General features: G+C 35.3%; 2 protein-coding genes across 2 annotated transcripts in view; one reads left to right on the top strand and one right to left on the bottom strand.

Moving 5' to 3' along the window:
* The window catches only part of LOC136026081 (ubiquitin-conjugating enzyme E2 G1-like), a 31,768-nt gene extending 13,382 nt beyond the window's left edge, over positions 1–18,386 (bottom strand). Inside the window, exons 1-4 of the mRNA XM_065702278.1 lie at positions 18,208–18,386; positions 9,953–10,055; positions 5,252–5,349; positions 2,967–3,145 (exon numbers count right to left, since the gene is read on the bottom strand). Coding sequence (XP_065558350.1) covers positions 2,967–3,145; positions 5,252–5,349; positions 9,953–10,055; positions 18,208–18,253 — 426 coding nt within the window. The 5' untranslated portion in view covers positions 18,254–18,386. The remainder of the gene's footprint in view (positions 1–2,966; positions 3,146–5,251; positions 5,350–9,952; positions 10,056–18,207) is intronic.
* Positions 18,387–18,530: 144 nt separating this feature from the next.
* Positions 18,531–25,132, top strand: part of LOC136026080 (serine/arginine repetitive matrix protein 2-like) — a 77,509-nt gene continuing 70,907 nt past the window's right edge. The window contains exons 1-2 of the mRNA XM_065702275.1: positions 18,531–18,680; positions 24,661–24,928. Coding sequence (XP_065558347.1) covers positions 24,687–24,928 — 242 coding nt within the window. The 5' untranslated portion in view covers positions 18,531–18,680; positions 24,661–24,686. The remainder of the gene's footprint in view (positions 18,681–24,660; positions 24,929–25,132) is intronic.

Raw genomic sequence — 25,132 nt, 5'->3', positions numbered from 1 at the left:
CAAATTTTCTAGTAAGAACATGCACCAGACGGATTGTCGAATCCAGCATGTAGCACTAGTCACTATACAATATTTAGCTACTACCGTATCCATGTTTGCAGCAATAGCTGCAATCTAGTAAAGAACAAACCACGGCCCGTAGTAACCAAAAACTTAGAAATTAAGTGAAAAAAAATTGCAATTTAAATCTGACTTAGAAATGACAACCATGATTTCTATTAATTTTAATTGTAAGTTTATTACAAAGACAAATTTGCATGAATTTTTGAAAAATAACCTGAAACCCGATCAAGGGAAAAATGGCACATTGGAATCGCTATTGTCAAAACCCCATATACGAAAGTTACAACCCCAAAACCTTGAACAACAAGGATAATCACTTTTTTGCATTGGCAGCACTGATGTTTCCTCTTCCTTTTCTTTCCTTTTTTTTCGCCGACACTAGCGGGGCACGGGAAAGTCATAAAGAGGTGTTTAAGGACTCATTTGAAAGAAAATTGATTTATCTAGTGCCATTTGTAAGTTTTAAAGACTATTATTAAAGACACTATTAAAATGAAATAGAATTTTTGACACTTGCCAAAAAGGAAAATATTTGTTATACACTTCTAAAGTATTATTCGAAAGAGTAATTAATTGAATATATAACAATTGAGAAGAAGCTCCAGTTAGGGCTATAAGGGTCCCCGAAGTTCTTTTGTACTGAACTTCCAGAATCAGTTTAGTAAGTAAACTGTCATGAGCGAAAGTAGAAGTAGATATCCTAGATGCTGCTGAGGAGACTATACCTGCTGCTAGTTTCCAGTATAACAAGTGGCAGTTTTAATTAGTATTAGCATCATATTTGGTTACCACTGAGGTACAATATAAGCAGCGGTAGTAGATGATTTGGAGTAGAGCAGTATTATCCTAGAGGGTAATTAAGTGAATAGATGAAAATTGAGCTAAGGCTCACTGAGTTGCATTGGCACCCCTAGAACCCCAACCCCTCCACATGGAACCTGAAAAATACCTTTTTTATGTATTTTCATACCTCACTCTAAACTCATTGGTAACTCAAAAGTCGTTGAGTTTTGAAAAATAACATTTGTTTTTACAATTTTCATACCCTCACTCAAAACTCGCTGGTTACTATGTCTAACCCAGTACGGATTAATTAACGAAGCTATGTCTCGTTAACTTGCTTCGATCGTTATTATTATAGCTAACTCGGTTTCAGTCCAACTTTGATGCAAGGTACCTTTTCTGCACCTTTGGCACGATTCAGTTGTACAATTCGCAATCCTTCTAAAGATCGTAATCTGCTCAATGCTACATGTGCTTGAAATTTCAAAAAAAGTTCTTTACCCCAATACTTAACCGTATAGACATTGATTTAATAAACGGTGCAATTGGAACAATCAAATAGTTTCGGCAAATTTCCATGGAGTACAAATGTACGACAATGATACGATCTCGTTGACTAACTCGCGTTATTGCATCCCCGTTGCAAGGTAGCTTTTCTTAAGCTCATCATAGATCAGTTCTTCGATTTACAGTTCGTCTAAAGACCACAATCTGCTCAATAAGACATATGCTTGGTCGTTTCCAAAAACGCCCCCAAATAGATAACCACAAATAAATATGATAACAGGTAACCAATAGATAAATGTACTTCCTTGCAGTTTATGCCCTGAACATGCCCAATAGAGAATTAATTAATTCAGTAAAATTTTGTTACCATAATAATTGATAAAAGCACACAACTGACGGGGTAAAAAAAAAAAAAAAATCAACACTTAACCGAAAACAAGCCTATAGAAATACGTTCAAGCAAGTAAAATCAAAATGTAGCCGCTTTCGAAACAACTCAGTTTTTCTTTGGATAGCATCTAAGGGGCTAGTGACTTCATATCTGGTCAATACACTGGCAGCCGAAGTAGATACTTCGCATATTTGTGGAAATACTTCCTAATATCAGTAATGTTACTTCCGAGTGAAAAGCCTCTAAAAGACGGAAGAGCAAGCAAATGCGGGACTTTTAACAGAGTATGGGTTGCACCACAATTTTTTTCCAAATCGGAACTCCAAGGTAAATAAGGGTATCCTGTTCATGAGCCACGTGTGCTTTCCGATCTACACTTGGTTCACAGAAACGATTTCCAATTTTTAATGGGTTCTGAAACCTTTCCCTCTTAGTTTTAGCCTAGTTTTCAAAAATATAATTCGGTATGTGGATAAAACTGAACCCAAGATACCGAATGACCGCGAAACTGATAGTGAAAATAACATACCAAAACTTGCACAGCCAAGCACAAACTTTAACAGTTAAAAACCATTGGAACAACAAAAGCAACAAAATCGAGCTAACTCTGCAACTGTAGATAAGCAACCAACACATAGAAAACACTTATAAGAAAGGTGGATATGCGAGTAAAGAATATGTTATTTAATTCTCTGATGTTCAAGTTAATATATACTAGAATAGGTATATATATTCTCAAGGGAGCTAGAGAGCTATTTGGGGGTGAATGATAGGTAAGCCTACCACACACCTTACATGAACAATTAGCTGCATAACGCAAATTTCTTTCTTATATTGGATTTTTATTCAGGAGAAATTCTCATCAATTACCTTATAACACCAATCAGTTGACAAGTGGACTCAACTTGGACACCCTTACATATCCGTTTGTAAGTTTTATTAGTATTTTTTCCTTAATATTTCTTTTTTAAGTTTCTAAATACTTTAAGTTAATATTGCCAGCTGTCAGGACCTGATTAAGGCAAAAAAGATTAATTTTCTTCGTAGTGTGATTTCTTTAGTATAAATAAAAACTGATATTTATTACAGGATTATTCATTAAGACATTTTCAACTTGTATCACATCTTGAGGAACCACTTACTGGTGTAACTCGAGGTAACAATGTATTATTAGCCATTTAGAAAAAAAAAAAATCAAGGAAGAAGCAATTTCAGTACTTACTGCAGCATCTACATTAGCTGGACTCTGATCATTCGGATCTGCCAGCATTGAGATCACAGAGACAAGAATTGTTTCAACCGTGTGAACAGGGAGCCACCTTTCTGAAGCCTTCTCATACCCGTACTTATCCTCACCTGGTTCATGCAAAATTGAAATACACACGTCGCCATTCTTCTCAACTATAAAAAATGTGTTTATTTATAAATAATGCCAAAGTTGAATTACCTAATCGACTACTATATGCTGGCTTTTAGGGACCAAAAAGCTCGAGCAGGATCAATCAACAGATAAGTTGTAAAAAAAAAGACATTTCAAAATTGCACCTCCCCAAATAATTCTTGCAACAAGGGGTGTAGAGTCGGGTATAAGCTATAACCGACTTCGGTTCCAGACATTTTCAATATACCAACTCCATTCAGCAGAATTTTACTAAAACTCTGACTCCGCAGCCCTGCTTACAACAAACTTTTTACTAAAAAAAATAACCCTAATTCTTATGGCCAGTGATAGGTATTCCAGAAAAGTAATGAGTCTAGCAACACAATAAGCGATATAGTAATGAAGCACTGTCGTATTTTGTAATCATGCCATGGCTCATAGCTCAATGCGTATCTCCAACCTGCCCATATCTCAATGCAAGGTTCAACTCCTGTTAGGTTGACTTTATGACTGCTATTAGCAAAGATGTGTTTTAGTTTTGTGTCGCGCAAAATTGAGCAGCAGATTTTATAGCAATGTTGTGCCAGCACACCTAATATTTTTTATTTCGCTTTTGACATGACAAGAAGTTATCAGACTTATCATAAATGGGCACAATGATAAATCATAATACTCAGCATATTCATAATACTCCTTGGTTTAACATATTTATTGAAAAAATTAAACTTGTGCAATAGCATTCCTTAACAAGAGCATATCTTGCTCATAAATAGGAGAGAATCAGATTGGAAGCTTGACCCCCCCCCCCTGAAAAACATGACCACAAAAAAAAATTGTTTGGCAATATTCAGGAAAAAATCAATTACATTATTTTTGGGAAAAAATTTCAAACGTTTGTTTCATCCCCTGAGATGTTTCTTTAATTTATTTACTTAAAAAACAGAAGTTACTCCTGTATTACCAATTCAATGCATACATAAACATAGCTACAGACATATAGCTACACCAATAGCTAAGCCAATCATAAACAGGGGAGAGGGTGTCAAGAAAAGAAAAAAAAGTGCACTTTTGGCCAATAAAATATTCAAGAAAGGCCACTTTTAGGTTGTGGCAATGTTTCCTCTTAGACAATGCTTCCTCAGAGATGAGGAGTAGAATCTTTGGAAAAGCATTGGTGGGGATCATTCAGATGTAATCTAAATTCTAAAAACTGTTTGACTATCAGTCATCAAATATTAAAATGATAGCTTCAGACACACTGGTAAAACAATCTTTTAGCCTGTAAAAACAGACACGGCAAATGGCGTCTACAAATGACGGCAAACAGAACATGGCATGATAAATGGTATGCATCATAGAAGCAAGTACATCTGGTACAGCTAAAATAAGTTTTGATATTCTTGTATAATTAATGAAAGCCATTATCTATTTTTTACTATATTTATAAATAAATTTATTTTTGTTTTACGAAATAAGAAAGAAGAGAGAGAGAAAAAAGATGAAAAACAATTTTAAATCAGGAAATCGTTCCTCATGAAATTGTACTTGGAAATTCAAAGATCCGCCATATGAGCAAGTCGTTTCTATTGTCATTCACATTGGAAATACAATTTCACTAACTCATCTCCCAACAGAACACATCAAACGCCGTATATCAGCTTCATACATTTCCATAGTCTCTGCTAAGATCTGTTTCGATCGCCATTATCTGGCAATGCTGTACAACATTGCTGCTCTCCCTCAGATCCTCTAGATTGTACCCTTCAGGAATATTCTTACAAACGCTGATAAATTGAAAATCCGCTCCACTCTCTTCCGTTTCGCAAATTACCTACTTAAAATCTAATTTGGACACGCAGTCCAAAGCTAATCAATAAACTTCATATAGCAGACCTTACTATGGCTGTTGCTAAACCTACAGGAAAACACAACCAAAAGATTTCAAAACATGCTTGGAACCAAATCATTCTACAACACCAGAATGAGTTTTGATTTTTTGCTCTTTTGCTTTTTTTTGTAGTGCTCTAACATTTTTTTTTTGTTTGTGTGAAGACCGGTTTTCAATAAATAACAATAATACTGGAAGGTTGTTTACTGTAACTTGGAACTTGAACCAAAATACTTACTATTAGGATGCCAAACATCAGTGATAAACTTCATTTTTGGAGGTCGATGTGGATATTCTTTGGGAAAATACAAATGAGCTTTGAAGAAGCCACCCTCACTGAAACAAGAAATAGTAGGTGAGCACAAATACATAGAATGGATTATCATAGGTTGCTGTGTGATAATAAATTTCCACAAACAACCAGGTACAACAATATCACATATTCATGAAGCTACAGTGTGAAGGTCAGAGAAGAAAAGAAACCAGCGGCAGTAAAATAGCATTATTAGGTGTCTACAGTATTCTAATGTGTCTGGCAAATGCCCATTCACAATTACAATATTTGTATTAATAGAATTTAATGACCCAGGCTACCTATAAAATAAAGCAATACGTAAGCAAGGCGCAAACATGGTACAAACGTAAGCATAAAGTAAGCACAAGCATTATATAAGCACAAGCATGGTACAGAAGCACAAGCATAGCAGGATACTGCATCTTCTTTCTTTTATCCTTTGAAAAAGACCCACACTTCTTAGAGGCAAACACTATGCAATCACTAGAAACCAAGCTCAGCTGGCTTACACACTATTATCGATTACCTTCAACAAAGGTATACATAAGAAGGCACAAGGCTCGCTTCTTTTATGCACTGCTACTCACATAACTACTACTTAATTCCTTTATGCACTACAACTCACATAACTACTACTTCTATGTATCTCCTAACAAATTTACTACCCACATCATGCATACATACGAAGGCGCTAGGCTTACTTCTTCTATGCACTACTACTCACTAACTATTTTCACTAATAACGCATGTCTTCCTCTTACACCAACTCTGCCTACAGGTTGAGCCTTTTAGGTGGTCTGATAGCTCTTCCAATTCGTGTTTTGGTTGGTTCAGGAAAGCCATTATCCATCTACATTATACATGTAGCGCCACAGAACCTGGCGCTACATGTTACATTAGTTGCTAGTGGCGTTTGGGATAAGGAGGAGCTGCACCATCTGTGATGTAATTCTGCTGGAGTCATTGAATTTATTCAAGCAAGTTTAGTGGGAGATTTGTTTTGTGGCAAATCTGACCTGGGAAAATGTGTTTTCTGTTCCTTCTAATCACTAATCCCTCTTTTGTTTTCACTGTATATGATCTTGGCTGCTCTGAATGAGCAACCACCGTTGCTGGATTCCAAACACCTTGAGGGGAAGTTTATCATCTACTTCAAGAGGGGCTAAAGCTTTGGCTGAACTATCATCATAATACTTTTGCCGTCATTGCATTCTCTTTCGACTTTTAAGAAATACTTCGACTTGTACTACTTTCTTTTGTAGATGATTGACCGTGCATGGTAGGGTTGATAGCACCTGCCGACCCATGAGGAGTTGTGCTGGAGAAGCAAGGCCATCTACAGGTATATTTGACACTCTAGTAATCCCAGGTAGGGGTCATCACCATTTTCTGATGCCTTTGTCATCAGGTTCTTAACAGTCTGGACTGATTTCTCAATTAGGCCATTTGACTGTGGGTAGTCTGGGTTGGATTTGATGTACATGAATCCCCCGGCTTCTGCAAATCCTTGGAATTCCTGATATGAATGTCAAAAGTATTCCATATCTAGAAAAATGAGTTTTCAATTTAGTAATTACTGTATTTGAAGTTAAGCTGCTCAACTTGTCAACTTCAAAAAAGTGGCTATGATAATCTGAAGTGATCAAGAAATCCACTCTATTCTACTTGAAAAGGTCAGATGCAACCTTCTGTCAAGGTAGAGGCGGGATAGAATGGTTGATTAAAGGATCATTCTGGTTTGAAGGCATATTCTTAGCACACGTTCTGCATATCCATACATACTCCTCAAAGTCAATGTTAAAACCTGGCCAGTATACTAACATGCGGGCCCGTTGCTTCGTTTTCTCGACACTAAGATGGGCTGCATGTCATTGGTTTTAAGATTTCAGGTTGTAGTGTTTGGGGCATTACAATTTTATCTTCTCTAAAGATGATGCGATTTTCAGCCAAAAGCTCATGCTGAATACTCTAATAACTGACTATGCTTGACTGGCACATTTTCCTGCAGCTTGGCCATCCAGACTCTATTATAAGTTTGATCTCTATCAACTTGTTGTCGCTCACTGGCACGTGTTTGATGATTTGGTGTACATATACATCTATTTCTTTCTACAGTTTGTTATCAGTATCAGGTGAGTGCAGTCTGGAGAGAGCATCAGCAACAGAATTTCTGATCCGAGACGAAAGTGGAGATGAGGTGGAGATCATAAGGCTGAGGCTGTAACATGAGTCTCTGGACTCGAGGTGGGGCCTCGTGGATTGGATTGGCAACACTAGTCACCAGTGGACGATGATCAGTAATAATATTTACACATCTTCCATACAAGTAACGGTGAAAATGCTTGCAGCCCAAGACAATTGCAAAAAGCTCTTTTCCAAGTTGTGAATATTTTTGTTCAGTCTTACTCAGTGTCCAAGATGCATATGCCACAACTTCCCCACTACAGCAAAGATGAGCTCCCAAGCCATGGCCAGAGGCATCAACTTTCAATTCTACGTTTTAACTAGTATAGTCAAAGAATGATCTGTTTGAGAAAAAGAAGATTTAAGCTCAGATAGAACTTTATCATGCTCTTGGCCCCAACCGAATTTGTCTTGTTTGGCAATTTCACATAGGGTCTTGTTTTGAGTGGACAAGTTTGGTATGTATTAATTCAGTTTGGTAACTTTCCCAATTAATTCAGTATTCCTAAAAGGGGGAGGAGCTCTTCTCGGGTCTGAGGACTAGGCATTTGATTGATAGTTTTAATTTTTCTGGATCAGGCTTCATGTATTCTACTCCAATAATATCTGTAAAGTAACAGACATTGCTAACACTGAACTGGTATTTTCGTGCTATGTTAGATATAAAAGCATTACACATCAAATTTTAATAGGGTAAACAGTCACTTTCTAGACACATTTTCTTTGATATTTGGAAGGAAACAGTAGAGCTGTTTCAATAAAAATTTGAGGAATTAGCTCAGCTAATGATTTCTGAAAATCTCAGAGAGTTTCTTTCACAAAACCTTGCTACTTTTCTTGAAATTTAAAGAAACTTGGGCAGGAAAATTACTATTTACCACAGGACAAATAATCCACATATGCAAGAGAGAGGTAGTCTGGTTACTTAACATATTATGCTATGTTGCTTTATTGTGCTATGTTAGATATAAAAGTACTACACATCGATTTTTAATAGGGTAAACAGTAATTTTCTAGACAAATTTCCTTTGATATTTGGAAGAAAATAGTAGAGCTGTTTGAATAGAAATTTGATAAATTAGCTCAGATAATGATTTCTGAAAATCTCTGGGAGTTTACTTCACAAAACCCTGCTACTTTTCTTAAAATTTAAAGAAACTTGGGCTGGAAATGACTATTTACCATAGGACAAATAATCCACATGTGCAAGAGAGAGGTAGTCTGGTTACTTAACATATTATTTTGTTCAATCCTAACATAAATTTTAATATTGGCATTATTCCAAGAAAAATACAAAGATCAAGAAAAAAGATTTTTCACGTTTGACCACCCACCTTTGATATGGGGCAAACTAACAAACAAAAAAACTTATTCACCCCATCAAACTATATGTGCCTGAAAGGCTTTCATATTAGATAGTCAAAATAGATTTGGAAGAACATCCCAGAGCCCTACAAAAACTTATAAGTAGCAATAAAATCATAAAAAACAATCATAGCCCTACAAACCACTCATCCTTGAGAAAATTATTATGCCCCTCAAAACCCTGAACAGGGAGGATATATGGCCAAAGTACAAGACAAATCAGGTTCCTCTATTATAATAGCAAAGAGATATACTTCATAATTTTTACTTCAAATGTTTCTGCATACACAGAATATACATGCTTATCACTTGGGTAAAGTTGTTTAAGGAGAATTTTAGATACCTATTTGAAAAAGTGAGCATAAAATAAGCCCTGAAGAAAAGATTTTGACATAAAAATCTAAAAAAAATGTAAACTGATTAGTTCATGTATTATGGACAAAGCAATAGGCTGATAAAAACCGTCCTGTTATTAATCCAGCTTAGACAAAACGAAAACGCAGACATCCTAAATGAAGTGAGAGAGGTATCATCTAAAGATGATAAGAATTTAACAGAATACAGTAAAGAGTGAAGATTTGAATAAAGTAGGCTATAATGGAGAAGGAGCAGCAGTGTTTGCCTCAAGTGGTTTAGTGCTGCAATGAGTTGTTTAGTGGTATTAAAAAGACTAGTAACAAAAGACTAGTAACAACATTAAATTTTATGCTTTCTGACACTGAACAGATGAAGTCCATACAAAAGGAAACTTGGGCACATCTTAGTATGAACATAGTAAGCTTAAAAAAACAAACAAAAAAACAACAACAACAATTTATAACCAAAACATCCTTATCTTTGGCATTAATTTGTATTATTATCATTGACAGCAGTAAGTTTCATGGCTTGTCAAATAAATGCTATAGGTGAAAAAAAAAAAAAAAAAAAAATCAACTCAATAATTGTTTGAGTAAACTGCTGAATTTTTATGAAGCATATATCAAACCAACTAATTCATGGTTTCCATATTCTAAAATAGTGCAATTTATACAACAAACTCAAAACGCCTTAGAAAAAAAAAATTAATAAACAACTTAACAAGCAACTGTATCTTACTATAATGTATCAGGAGGGCCAATGATTAGTACCTCCCATCTGTAAATGTCTTCATCATCAATTAATCCTGCAGAAAAACCTTCTACTGGGTTTCTTTTTAATTCTGAAAAAAAGAAAATATTAATTTTCACAGTTAAAAACAATATTACCAATAATTTTAGAAGCATCTGTTTTAATTATAAAACAAATAAAAATAAAAAGTGAACATTGTCAAAATTTAGTGTACATTAAAGACTATTGGGATCAAAATTATTTGAGAAAAAACTAGCATAATTAATAGTTTATTGAAAGCAATTTCTGTTGACAGAAGGGAGGGTGTCCTTCAATGCTTTGGTTAAGACTTCAAGTTCTTTTTTTTTATTATTTAGAATTTTCTGGACATTCTTAAGGCTCTAAGTCTAGATCATGTATGGATAAAGTTTGATTAATTAATTTTAATTGTTTGATTGAAACTTCCTCTAAATGTTCCCTAGAAGTTTCACCTTAATTGGCATCATTAGTTACAGCAATCAATAAGTAGTATAATAGTATACCCATATCACCTTCTGGCTAGTAAAAAATCTGCCACAGCTTACCCTGAAAGGTCCAACTTAATAATGTAAGCTGTTCATGAGATATTGCAGTGTCACCCTTTTGACAATCTACATGCTCATAGATTGTTTTGATTTGGTTCATCATATGCCTAATTATTCCATGAAAGCTTCACCTTATGACCTTAGCTTGTGCAATAGCATCTGTAGCAGAATACACATAGCACCTTTTGTATTCTTCAACACCCCCTCAACACCAGCTGAAAGTTTCAACTTAATACAATAAACAGTTCCTAAAGAACTGCTGATTTGTTCTCTTGAAGACCAGTCTACATATAGTGTGTTTCAATGTAGTTCAAGTGTTTCAATGTTCCCAAAATTTGTAACTTAATACCCTTAGGCCTAGTAGTGGTAGCAGTACAAGTGGAAATAATAGTAGTAGCAGTAGTATGAGTAGAAGCAGTAGTATAAAGGTGTAAACATTGTCATTCACTTTGGCAAATTGAATCCTTGTCACTCTTATTTTTTCTTAGGCCACCCTCTCTCCCCTGCAAATTATGAGCAAGATCTTGGTCTTGCTATTGACAATAAACAAAAATTCAACAATCATGCTAAGAGGTCTGCTGCTGGTGCTAGTCTAACTATGGTGCTGATGAAGTGCCATAGTAGCAGTGGTAGTAGTAGCAGTAGTAGTTATTATCTTAATTTGCACTTCAGAGCAAATTAAGATCCATCTTAATCAGTGAATTGCTCCATACTTGATGTAAATGATAACACACCAATTGCATCCCACTGGTACTTCTTGAAAACACCATTCCACTCAATATCTAATAACTTCTTAAAATTGGGTGACGAGACTGTTGTATTTGAGAGCCTATTCCAGTGGTTTACTACACAACAGGAAAAAACTATTGTCAGTGTTGAGTTTTGATAGATGGCATGAACAACTTCTTTGAATGTCCTCTCCTGCCAGTGCAAATATTTTGGGGAGTTGACAAATGAATTGGAGGAGTTTCTTGAGAAGTAAGGCTATATGCCATAAGCATATTAGCTCTTTGTTGTCAAAAAATCAGTGTTGATAATTTAAGCTCCTTCAAATGCTCAACATAAGACTTGTCCCTTGTCTTTGTTACTGCCTTTGCACCCCTTTCAGAAGCTGTATATCACCTCTGTATTCTGGGAACACTATGCACATTCCAAAATCAAAGACTGGTCTGACAAGGGCCTTGTACAACCTCATGAAATCATGGTGAGATCTACTGGATATAGTTTTTTTTTCCAAGAGTGCAAGGACAGAATTTCCATGAGACTCAGTCTTCTTGCAATCTGAATGGAATTTACACTGGCTGTCAACAACAATTCCAACTTTGCAGCTCTTAAATGTTGTTTACCATTGGATTGACCATAGTATGCTTGAAACTTGGGTTGGACTAGTCAAAATGAATAACACTAAATTTGTCAATATTGAAGTTCATTTGCCATGTTGCTGTTCAGTTTTGAATATGGTTGAGATCTGCTTGTAGTGACTCATGATTGACTGCACCATACAACTTTGAATCATCAGCATAGAGAGAGATGACTTGTAGCTAATTCAAAAATATCATTCATAGAGGTATTAAAAAGATTAGGTCCTAAGGCACTACCCTGCAGGACACCACTAGGGACTCCAAAACTCAGAGAGAGAATTGGTTCTTCTTTGTAAGTAAAAAGCCTCACTTTCTGTGTTTTATCATTAAGAATAGCTGAGATCCAGCCCAAAAGGTCTGCATTATTTCCACATAAGATGAGTTTTATCCTGAAGTGTGAATGTGCAATGTTGTTGAATACTTTTGGAAGGTCAAGCAGCACAAAATCCACAGGTAGACCCTGACCAATTAGGTCTGTTACAACATCACTAGTCCCCAGAAAATCTGTTTCTACTGACTTTCCTACATGGTTGAAAACCATGTTGCAATAGTACCCTATTAAGTTTGAGGTGCTTCATGACAGAGTCATTTACCATTCTTTCCAGGATTTTAGCAACAGCAAAAGTTATACTTAAGGTATAACAGTTTTCTGCTATGCCTTTATATCCCTTTTTGAACAAAGGGGTAACAAATCCTGTTTTCCAATCTGTTTGCACTTCCTTGGTACATAGGGAGATTTTGAATAACCAGGAGAGTGGCTTGGCAGTGCTTTCAGCAACTTCTTCTAAAAGAAATGGATGAAGCTTATTTGGCCCAACTGATTTACAACAGCTTAAGTTGAAGATATTTGAACAATGAATCTCAAAAGGCTCCATTGAATGGCAGATTTGTGTGGGTTCAACATTGGATAGGTCTGTTATTTGATGTGCTACTAAAAACAGAGAGAAACTGTGTTTCAACTCATCTACAATTTCATTGGCATTTCTTATTTCAGTTCCCAAAGCAATTACTTTAGATACTAATTTCCAACCAGGACTCTTAAAAGACACATATGTATGGTAAATACTTAATATGTTCCAGAAGGTCTTTGTTATTAAGAAAAATTAAGACTAGTAAGGTTGGGTTCCAGAAGATTCTATATCTATTTTATTTATCAACAAATTGACACAGGGAGAGGTCATGTATGCAATCAAGGAATGGTTGTTGTGTTGCACTATCTTCATGATAACCAAATCCTTCTATCCATGATGTTTACATGAAATTGAAGTCCCAAGCTTTTAGAAAGTTACCTTTATCTTATGCTTTAATTTTTTGAAAATTATCTGTTATAGCTTGTTCTGTAACAATCTTAGGTGGAGCTGAATGTCTTCTATAAACACAACATATTCATTAACAAAGGGAGTATCTACCACTTTAACATCATATTCTGCTTTAACTATTGCCAAAATTCCTCTTTTGCAATTACTTAAACTCAAGTTTGATGTTACCTGGTATCTAGGAACAGAAATATGACTAGCTTCAAATCAAGTATTACTATTCTTGGGACTCATCTCTGATAACATCACCAAATCCTATCCCTTACTTGTTACAAGGCTTTTTACTCCCTAATCTTATTGGTTAACTGATTTACATTGACTACCAGCAATAAAAACTCTGTATGTTTTTGTTTATATTCTACTTCATCCTTGTGTACTCTTCTGGGTTCTGAGACACTGTTGCCATTACACATAGACTCAAACAGAAGGGATATATTAGTAGTAGTAGCAGCAACAATAGTAGCAGAAGTATTAATAGCAGTAGTACCACATATATGTTGCCTTTTTGTCTGTTGAACATCCCCCTCTTGATACCCTGGAAGTTTCATCTTGACACAGCAAGCCACTACAAAAAATTTAGCTGATGCACCCTTTTAACTCCCTTTTCATCTTAATACTCTTAGCCTTACAAGTACTTGCAACTGCAGTAGTTTTGTAGTAATAGTATTAGTAGCATTGGCAGTGGTTGTACTATTAGTAGTAGCATGCAAATATTACCTTTTGGTCAATTAATGCCCTCTTTAAGCACCCTCTGAAAGTTCCATCTTAATACCCAAATCTATTCTTGAGCTTTTTGACAATCTATACTTGAGCCTTATGTGAGCATGCACATAGTGTGAGTATTGATTTAGTCCAGATTTCCCATCAATATTCTGTCAAAATTTCCCCTTCAACCTTAATAGTACTAGCAGTAGTAATGCTAGTAGCATGTAGTTCTGGAGGTTGTGTTAACCATTGTTACATGATCTTTGGACTATTTTGAACAAAATGGATATCTCAAAAGTTTGATTAGATACATTTCTGGAAAAGAGGGTGTAAGGAGTGGGGCTAGTTTCTTTCTAATCACTTTTGACCCTTAAAAGAGAACTAAAACTATCAATTCCTTATCAAATGAGCCTTTTCTAAAGTTTAGATGACCACCCCTCCCATAACATGAGCTAAGAGCTCATATGGCACTTGTGACAAGGCAAGAAGAGCTAAGAGCCAAGAGTTCATATGGTATGAGCTCTAACAAAATTCTAAGAATCAATAGATTGATTTAAAAGAAAAATCAGAGGCTTAATGCTGGTCAGGATTTAAAATAAGAGCTCTGAGTCACAATGTCCTTCTAAATATCAAAATTCATTAAGATCTGATCACCCACTTGCAAGTTATAAATACCTCATTTTTTCTAATTTTCCCCCTCTCTTTAGCCCCCCTGATGGTTGAATCTGGGAAAACAACTTTATCAAGTCAATTTGTGCAGCTCCCTGACACACCTACCAATTTTCATTACCCTAGCATGTCCAGAAGCACCAAACTCGCCAAATCACTGAACCCCTCCCCCAAAGACAGCAACTCTGGTACAGTTATGTCAATCATGTATCAAGGACATTTGCTTATTCTATCCACCAAGCTTCATCCTAATTCCTCCACTCCAAGTGTTTTCCGAGATTTCCCCCTCCAACTACCCCCTAATGTCAAAAGATCTGGTCAGGATTTGAAATAAGAGCTCTGAGACATGAATTCCTTCTAAATATCAAATTTCATTCAGATCTGATCACCTATTTGTAAGATAAAAATACCCCAATTTTCACATTTTCCAAGAATTCTGGTTTCCCCCTCCAACTCCCCCCAATGTCACAGGATCTGGTCGGAATTTAAAATCAGAGCTTTAAAGCACAAGATCCTTCTGAATATCAAATTTCATTAAGATCTGGTCACCCTTTTGTAAGTTACAAATATCTCATGATAATGATGCTGGATCCAGTTGAGATTTAAAATAAGAGATCTGAGTTATGAGGTCCTTCTATATATGAAGTTTCATGAAGATCCAATCACTCCTTTGTAAGTTAAAAATACATCATTTATTATAATTTTTTTCAGAATTAACCCCCCCCCCCCCAATAGGGTGGATCCATTCCAATTATGTAAACCATGTATCTAAGACTTCTTCTTATTTTCACCACCAAGTTTCATCCTGATCCCCCCACTCCAAGGTTTTTCCAAGATTTTAGGTTTCCCCCTCCCAACTCCCCCCCCCCCCCAATGTCACCAGATCTGGTCAGGATTTAAAATAACAGCTCTGAGACATGATATCCTTCCAAACATCAAATTTCATTAAAATTTGATAAACCATTTGTAAATTAAAAATACTTCATTTTTCTATTTTTTCTGAATTAAAAGGCCCCCCACTCTCCGCCAGATGGTCAAATCAGGAAAACAACTATTTCTAATTTAATCCAGTCTGGTCCCTGATAAGCGTGCCAAATTTCATTGTCCTAGCTTAACTGAAAGTGCCTATAGTAGCAAAACCAGGACCAACAGACCAACCAACAGAATTTGCAATTGCTATATGTCACTTGGTCAATACCAAGTGCCATAAAAACCTTATATACCCCCAACATATAACTTACAGTCATTAAGAGATGAAGAGGGAGGTGCATTAGGAGAAGAGGGTGCAGGGGGGGGGGGGAGTTTTCTAGTTGCCCCCAATAACTTTTAACTCTTAAAGAGGGAGCTAGATCTTTCAATTTCTAATCAAATAAGCCTCCTCCATTGTTAATACAGCCACCCCTTTGAAAAACCTTATACACCCCTAGGGCATAACTTACAGCCATTACCCCCAGGCTCTGGAGGTTTGTGTCAGCCTTGGAGGCACTATTACATGATCTTTGGAGTATTTTGAACAAGACAGTTAACTCAAAATTTTCATTAGATACATTAAGGGAAAAGAGGGCACAGGGGTCTCTAGTCCCCTCTAATTATGTCTTGACTCACTAAAAGGGCAATATTACTTCTGATTTCCAATCAAACGAGCCCCCTCCAAAGTTTATAGAACCACCAGCACTAGAGATTTAAATTTCTAATTGAATGAGCTCTTTCCAAAGTTTATAGAACCACCCCTTCATAAAAATCTTAAGCTATAGCAACTAGCATAACTTGTAGACCTTGCCCTGAGGTTGCCCAAATTGCTCCTTACTTAGACAACACTTATATGCTGCCTATGGTGTAGTCATAAATATGAACAGAACCAGGCCTGATCTACCTACTTATCTCACAGTATTAGGGGTAGATGTAAAAAAGGACACAAAACACCTTCTAAGGACATAATTTAGGCTGTAGCCAATATACATTTATGAAAAGTTTGTTACTTTAACTAGGCTACACTACTTTCTACAACAGCAAAAAGCAAAGCTCCTGGACCTGAATCTTGCCAAAAACAGTCTAACAGCATGGATGAAAATGGAACAAGTCATCAAAACATGCTTAATAGTAACACCCTTGGTAAAATTCTAGTTTAGTGACTTCTTGTTATCTCATAAAGGGGTTAAGTTAGGAAAATGAAACTTTCAGGGATGGGTCTACACACTAATGTATATCCCAGGAAGTATATTAAAGTACCCTTGTCTACTCCTTCTCCCTCTAGAGAGCCCTGAAATTTGTCTACATGACAGGTCTAGGGCCTATACCTATTGAAATTTTGAAAAAACAACATTTTACCTTAATTTTCAGTTACCAGTTGCTTTTTCTCTGCCTTTAGTTCTCAAAATGCAATCCCTGTTATTTGAGTAGAACTCTGAGCCATAGGCTGTAATGTTTTTTTTCTTCAAAATTTAGGAAATGTATTTGCATATCTTTAAAACCTTACAAATTGGGATTGAGCAAAGTTGTGAAGCTGAAAACAAACTTGTTGTACTTTATTCAAGCAGAAGATCTATTTTGCAAGGTTTCACTTTTATAACACACATATTTTTAAAGGTCATCAAAGGTCAGGGCCCTCTAGAGGGAGAAGTAGTGGAGGTAGGTACTTCAAAATACCTTGCTGGGACATACTTTAGCCTGTAGACACATCAACGAAAGTTTCATTTTCCTAACCTAACCCCTTTCTAAGATAGCAAGAAGTCACTAAACTAGAATTTAACCATATTCTTTTTATTATGGACTAAAAATATTGTTGTTATAAGATTTTTCTCAGGATTTTATATTTAACCTAGGGATATATCTGGGTCAATTAGGGGTAAAAGGACAACATTGTAAGAAATATTGTTGATTTGAGAATTAATGGTAGCCTAGGGTAAAACACCTCTTTTTGGGAAAGACCACACTTCTTTGGCATTCTAGATGAATACAGATGGTTTTTGGACTACCCCTATTTACTCAAGTAGCCTAGCCTATGATGCAATGTAAGGGTAGTAACAAGAGCCCTGCCTTCTTGGTGAAATTTTCACCAGTGCTTTTTCAGCAGAAATTAAAAATCTGGTTTTTGTTTTGACAAGCAATTGAAAAAAACAATATATTTAATATTTTTGATTTATAGAATGATGTCAAGTAATAACAGTTACATTTTCAGAATCAAAAGAAAATCAGCTTTCTATGAGAACAAATCTGAAACATTGAAAAGATATATGCTATAGCCTACATCAAAATAGAATAAGCTAATTGGTATTTCCAAAATAAGGTCCTTGTAGGTAAATCAATAAACTAATAATTTTAAGTGTTTGATCTTAAACAATATTAATGATAACCATGTCAATAACTTAGATTTTTAGCTATTCATTGACATATACAATTCTTCTCAATTTCTCTTTGGTGTGAGTACTTATAGTTTTATGTAGTTTTGCTCAATTGGATAGGCTACTAGGTTTTTACTGCAGTCTACTCACTTTGAATATTATAATGTAGCCTTAAGAAAAGGCATTAGCAAGAATGATACATTGCTATTTTTTTATCTGATTTTTGTCCAAGGCTATAAGCTAGCCTATGTAACAGCCAATTTGACTTCTGAGGCAAATCCAGTTTACCTGCAAGCTGTTTTTTTAAAAGTAGAGATGACTGAACTTCTGCCATTCCAGGAGCTAAAGTTGTGATTAAGACTATTACAGAAGAGAATAAGTATCTTCAATGCATACACCAAGTGGGGCTACTCAGCCAATTATGTTTCGAAATGGTCAAAGCGGGTTAGTCAAATATTAAAGATAATATCGACATATTTCAATGAATATTTTTCTAATAAGATATGTAATCCATACATTTTTGTATATTAAAACTTTATGCGAACTAAATTTGTTTTAAAAGGTCTTTTGGTCAAAATCTTTGGCTTAAATTTGTACTTGTGTACACTACTATTGCTGCTACCTATATATAAATTCTTTGGTGTATTAATTGGTTGAATTGTTTTAAGAAGAAACAAACTAAAACATAGACATAATAAACTTGCTAGGCTTGATCTACAAAGAATTGGGATGTTATAGAATTACACCAGTAGCCTACTTGGGTAAGTAGACTAGTTACTTCTTGAAAAATCTTTGCTGTATTAAAGAACGTGGTGTCAAGGTCAGTTATTACCTTAAATTTCAGCTTGGAGCGAATCTAAGGATTTTCCATTAGACTATAGGCTAGGACAGGAAAAAGAAATATTGGCACACCCTATAGGTTAAAAGGCCAGTAATTGAACAAATTGAAATTTTTTAAAAAGGTAATTTCAATATCTTGTTATCTTATAAGAATTGTCCAATAGCCTATAGAGGAAAGAGATAGAGGCCTATTGAGAAAGCTAGAATTTGAAAAGTTATTAGGTAAAATTCTAGTTAATTGACTTCTTGCTTTCTCATAAAGGGGTTAATTTAGGAAAATGAAACTTTCAGGGATGAATCTACAGACTAAAGTATGTCCTGGGAAGGTATTTTGAAGTATCAACCTCAACTCCTTCTCCCTCTAGAGGGCCCTGAAATTTACCTACATGACAGGTCTATATCTATTGAAATTTTGACAAAACAACATTTTGCTTGAATGTTCAGCTACTAGTTGCTTTTTCTCTGCCTTTAGTTCTGAAAATGCAATTCCTGTTATTTGAGTAGAATTTTGAGCCATATCAATGTTTTTTTTTCAAAATTTAAGAAATGTATTTGCATATCTTTAAGACCTTATAAAATAGAATTGATCAAAGCTATGAAGCTGAATACAATTTTGTTCTACTTCAATTAAGCAGAAGATCTATTTTGCAAGGTTTCACTTTCATAACACACATATTTTTAAAGGTCATCAAAGGTCAGGGCCCTCTAGAGAGAGAAGGAGTAGAGATAGTTGCTTCAAAATACCTTCCCAGGACATAATTTAGTCTGTAGATTCATCCCTGAAAGTTTCATTTTCCTAACCTAAACCCTTTCTGAGATAGCAAGAAGTCAATTAACTAGAGTTTTACCAGTTATTAGCCTAAAACACTTACATTACAATGTAGAAGCACTTCTCTGTTTCTTTTTGGGATATGATTTAGGGTAATACTAATATCACAGCTTCAGAATGCATGTGACTGCCAGGCTGCCATTCAATAGGCTACTGTTCTCCCAGAAAATAAAGTGGTTCTTTTTACAGTTATAGTGATCAGTGAGTTGGCTATCAATCATGTAATTGGGTATGCAGTGTAGAAATTCTCTTAGAAGACATCTAGAACTTTATGGAAGAAATCTTTTGTAGCCTAGTCCTATTGCCATTTGGGTTATTGGGCTACAAGTGATTATTTTGTTCTCTAGCCACAAACAATGCCAAGTGCATCTGCTGTGGATGAAAAATTATAGATATGTATATCTTGATTACAACTGAAATCAGTTATTTCTTTTCCAACACCTATGAAGATTGAGGAATTAGCTGTTATATAGGCTCCCAGCACTTCATTATAAGGCTTTTAAGCTTCTAGCCTCAGTATAATTTGCCTAGCATTAGAAACTATAGAGTAGTATTTGCTTGTCATCAGCGTTCTGGTGACCTCAGAAGCAGAAAAGTTTGCTGCAATCACATGTATTACAGATACTTTAGGCTGGATGGTAGGTTTATCCACAAGAGAATTGTATTTGCTAGTGTGTACTTTGTAAACTTTGATGAAGTAATTGAACTACTAGGTGTGATTACAAGAACAAAATTAATCATTGGGGCTTATTGCCTTCTCTGTGGATTGTGAAAATGCTACTTTGTTGGCCAGATGTCATAGCTGTTTTATGTCCTGTGGATCTTGTTTATGTGATCACTTTTAAGGTCATATATGGTTACTACCTACAATTATGACATCATTACCTTAAATTACAGCTTGGAACAATCTAAGGATTTCCTCCTTGTAGGCTCCATGAAGAATTAAAGACAAGTTGAAGACTTGTAGGCTGCCCAATCATATTTCCACTCAGCATTGCTCCATTCTGCATCCACTTTTGATTTGTAAGTGTCAAGACAAGTTGCAGAGACAGCATATTCTGACAGTGTATTCAAAGGCTTGTGACTCTGTTTGAAAAGAACTGATTTCTCTGGTAGAGTCTTCATGACATCTTAGACAGTTTCTTTGAGTGACATCTGGTAGAATTGGTGATGGCAAACAAGAATAAATTAGAGACAATGATTGTTGATATAAGTTTGAAAGCAGTTATGACATCCCAATGTTTGCACCTATATTTTGGGCTTGGTAGATTAAGGCAACAAGATGTTCACAATAGAGGACTGTTTGGAATTTGCTAATCAATTTTGTTGCTCACCTTTGGGCTGCTTCTTGGGTAAATTTGTCTTTATTGTAAAAAGAGGTTACAAATGTCATGCCAACTTCAAGTTTAGGTTGAATAAGAGCTTTAGACAGGGTTGTTATGACTCCTGGAGAGCAGCTGCTGATAAATCTCTTTATTCTTCCAAGGGCCTGGTTAGCTGATGAAGCAGCATGAGAATCAAATTTAAGTTTCTCATCAACCAAGACACCCAGATCTCTATCCTTGGGAACAGCCTCAAGTGGTAGGTCATTGAGAGTGTACCTGAAATGTAAGTTATTTCCTTCATAATGAAGAACATGGCATTTAGATGTGGATCTTACATCAAGTTGGTTTCTGATGTCACCAGTAAGTTTGGAATCACTTGTATATAAAGTTAAATAATTTTGTACTACACAAGGGGCATCATTAATAAAAATATTGAAGAGGGCAGGGCAAAGAATAGTACCTTGAAGCACACCACTCTTGACTAGCAATGAATTGGAGTAAATTCATCTCATTCCATGAGATGTGAATATTCTGACCTGTTGAGTCCTTTCAGCAAGAAATGCTTTAATCCTGCCAACAACTTACCTTAAATTGCAGCTTGGAGCAATCTGAGGGTTTCCTCCTTGTGGGTTCCTTGAAGAATTAAAGACAATGCAATATTGCATTGAAAAATATCTGCATCAAATTGATTTCTGATACCACCAATAAGTTTGGAATCATCTGCATATAAAGTTAAATAATTGTGTACTACACTAGGGGCGTCATTAATAAAAGTATTGAAGAGGGTAGGACCAAGTATAGTACCTTGCAGCACACCACTCTTGACTAGCAATGAATTGGAATAAATCAGCATTCCATGTGATGTGAATATTCTGACCTGTTGAGTCCTTTCAGCAAGCAATGCCTTAATCCACCCAACAACTTGATTGTTTATGTCTGCAGCATGTAACTTGACAATATGTCTCCTGTGGCAGACCCTATCAAAGGCTTTGGCTAGGTCAAAGAGGGCAACGTCAATAGGAATTCCCGTGTCTATTAGATCTGTAACAGGATTGTGAGACTGCAGTAAATTTGTGTCAACAGATCTACCACTTTGGAAACCATGTTGAGAATGGTGAAGCATGCTATTCTTTTCCAGATGTTTAATAATAGCATCAGTAGCTATTCGTTCAATTGCTTTGACAACAGAAGAGGTAATACTGATTGGCTTGTAATTTGCTGCAGAATTTCTTTTTCTCTTTTTGAAAAGCGGAGCTATGTATGCTTTTTTCCAATCCACTGGAAGTTGTGTAGCAGCGATTTTTTTTTGAAGATTACAGCTAATGGTGCAGCTAGGATATCTATGGTATGTTTGAGAAGCCAAGGATGAATATTGTCAAGACCCTTAGATTTATTTACCTTAATTGAAGCAAGTTTCTTATTCACCATGCATTCAGTTACTTATATATCTGGCATAGCAGTAGTGATAGGGTAAGAAGAGAGTGCAGGGGGTGGAACATTCTGACCATCAAGAAATACTAAGGAAAATTGTTTGTTCAAGACTTCTGCTTTACTTTCAGGTGTGGATATCACACATCCATTTCCCCACAAATCTGGAAAAAAACTTAGTTGTTTATTTCTGCAGCATGTAACTTGACAATCAGTCTCCTGTGTCAGACCCTACCAAATTCTTTGGCTAGGTCAAAGAGGGCAACATCAACAGAAATTCCCTTGTCTATTAGATCTGTAACAAGATTGTAAGACATTAAATCAATCTTGTACATGAAAATGCAGCTTTTTTTCTAAAAAAATATTTTATATTTAACATTGTTTTGTCTATTTCACAAGGTTTTTAAATACAGAGATTTCCATTAAAATGAGCCATTAAACAGCTCTCTATTATGTTCAAGTGCCCCACTAACTGCAGAGGAAAAAAAAGAAAGAAAAAACAAATATGCTGTCTATACAAAATATTGTGACTACATCCACTCTTGTAGTTTTCCAAGCCAAAGGATTTTCCTTGCTGTTCAAGCCAAGCTACTGTAACTTTCCCTTATAAGGGTTTGGACAAGGCAGTTTTAATAATATGCTTTGTGTTTTGATCTAACACCATTTTTAAAAGCTATTGGCTGTTTCATTTCTTAGTATGGGCCATGATCATCTCTTACTAGTTTGCTAGCTACTATTGCAACCTGGATCACATTTCTTACTAAGTTTTGTGACATTCCTTTAGAATGTTGGCATTAAATGAATTATATCTCTCGTCGATTTTGGTGACATGTCTCTAGATAGACCCTAATGCAGACATATCCACTTTAAATTAGGAGGAGGAGGTTAGTAATAATAGTAATAAAATAAGGAAGCTTTCATTTCAGTAATTTGCAAAAGTGAAAATTGAGGCTCTTATTAAATTATATTAAGCTGTTTAAAGAGTAAAAGACTGGTAATTGCAAAAATATTTGATGCATAGCACTAAAGCAATGCCTGACAGGGGTTTTCAACCTGTTGCAAACACCCCCAAAAAAGCAAGCAGTATAGCAAAAATAGCTTTATTAGATTCATTATATGAGCAATTCCTACTGTAGAAGTTTCTAGATCCGATCTACATTACAATAATTAAATTACAATAAAATTGCAATAAAGTGAAATTGTAATAAACTATTTTGCAATATAAGGAAGCTTTCATTTGAGTAATTTGCAAAAGTGAAAATTGAGGCTCTTATTAAATTATATTAAACTGTTTAAAGGGTAAAAAACTGGTAATTACATAAACATTTGAATATATATTGACAATGGATTAAATCAATTCAAAAACCTTAAAAAAGAAAACCAAAAGTTTGAAGCTTTGTAGAAATTATTGTTATGAATTGGATTTGCTTTAATAATCAAATATCTTTGAGAAAACTGCAATATGAAAAGACAGCAAATTGTCTGCGGTTAGAATACAAGGGACAATGATAATCCATATATAGAAGCCTGCTGCAAGCTGGGGCCAGCTGGCGAAGCTGCCTGGCCCCAGCTAGTTTGGAAACGAGCTGCATTAGCCAAACTTTGATTCAGCTATGGCCCAGCATATATACAAAAATCCTGACCATTTAGTTCTTTTTGAAGAGGCAACTTTAATATTTACCATAAGTGGCATACTGAAATCATTTAAAGACGCAATTGACAAAAAAACATAAAAAGAGAAATTTGGCTATAAATAGAGACACGAGCTATTTCCTTAAGCCCAATTTATAACAACTTAATATTAAAAGACTCTATGAATATTTTTGCCCAGTCTAATTTAAGACAGCCTGTCTGCATATCTAATGAAAATTGAAATTGTAGACAGGCAAAATTTGTTGCAAGGCAAAGGATACTTATTCAATCTAATTGGTAACTTCTCTTTCATTGATCTCAAGTTGGCTTTTGTTGTTTTATTCAGTGTCTTTTCTCCTCTTGTAGAGTTCACTTAAGAAGGTTAGATTTTGTTGTTGTTTTTTTTTCCTTTCTCTTATTTTTTTTTTTTTTTTTTTTTTTTTTTTTTTTTTTTTTTTTTTTTTTTTTTTTTTTTTTTTTTTTTTTTTAGAACTGAGGATGACTTGGCAGAGGTCCTTGTCAAAATATTTGCTTGATTTTCATATTCATATTTTGCTACTGACTGAGAAAATCCTCGTTTTTCACCTATTTTATTTTTCTCTTTTTGTTTATTATTTCCTTTCTTGTTTTCATACATAATGAAAAATACAAGTATTAAATCATAATAAAGCTTATTTTTCAAATCAGGAAAAGGAAGTAATTTATATCTCACTATGTACAATGGAATTGGATTAGAAACAGCCCGTGGATCCGGGACAAATGGCTATGTTCAAAGAAATCTTGCATTTGTTCATGAGAAGAAAGAGAAGGTTCGTTACAAGAATGAGGCAGACTTAGCAAAAAATGATGCCTCCTTTGCAAATAGGCAACCAAATAAGGAAATACTTGAGCATGAGAGAAAGAGGAAGCTAGAACTGAAGTGTTTAGAGCTTAGAGAAGTTTTAGAAGAACAAGGGTAAGTGTTTTAAAGCTGTTCAAGATATATATAATTCACCTGCTAAACTGAGAGACTTGAAACTGAGAGAGGGCTGAGAGAACCTTCCTTTTAGTTTCAGGGTGCTCCTCACTAATATCAGGCATATCAGAGGATAATCATTAGGATAATTGATCATTCTATATGATGACTCAAAGGGTCATCATACTCTGCCAAGTGTGCTTA

Source organism: Artemia franciscana, chromosome 4 (genome assembly GCF_032884065.1).
Source record: "Artemia franciscana chromosome 4, ASM3288406v1, whole genome shotgun sequence".
Lineage (NCBI taxonomy): Eukaryota > Metazoa > Arthropoda > Branchiopoda > Anostraca > Artemiidae > Artemia > Artemia franciscana.
The sequence above is the reverse complement of the archived record's forward strand: the minus strand, read 5'-3'. Positions and strand labels throughout refer to the sequence as shown.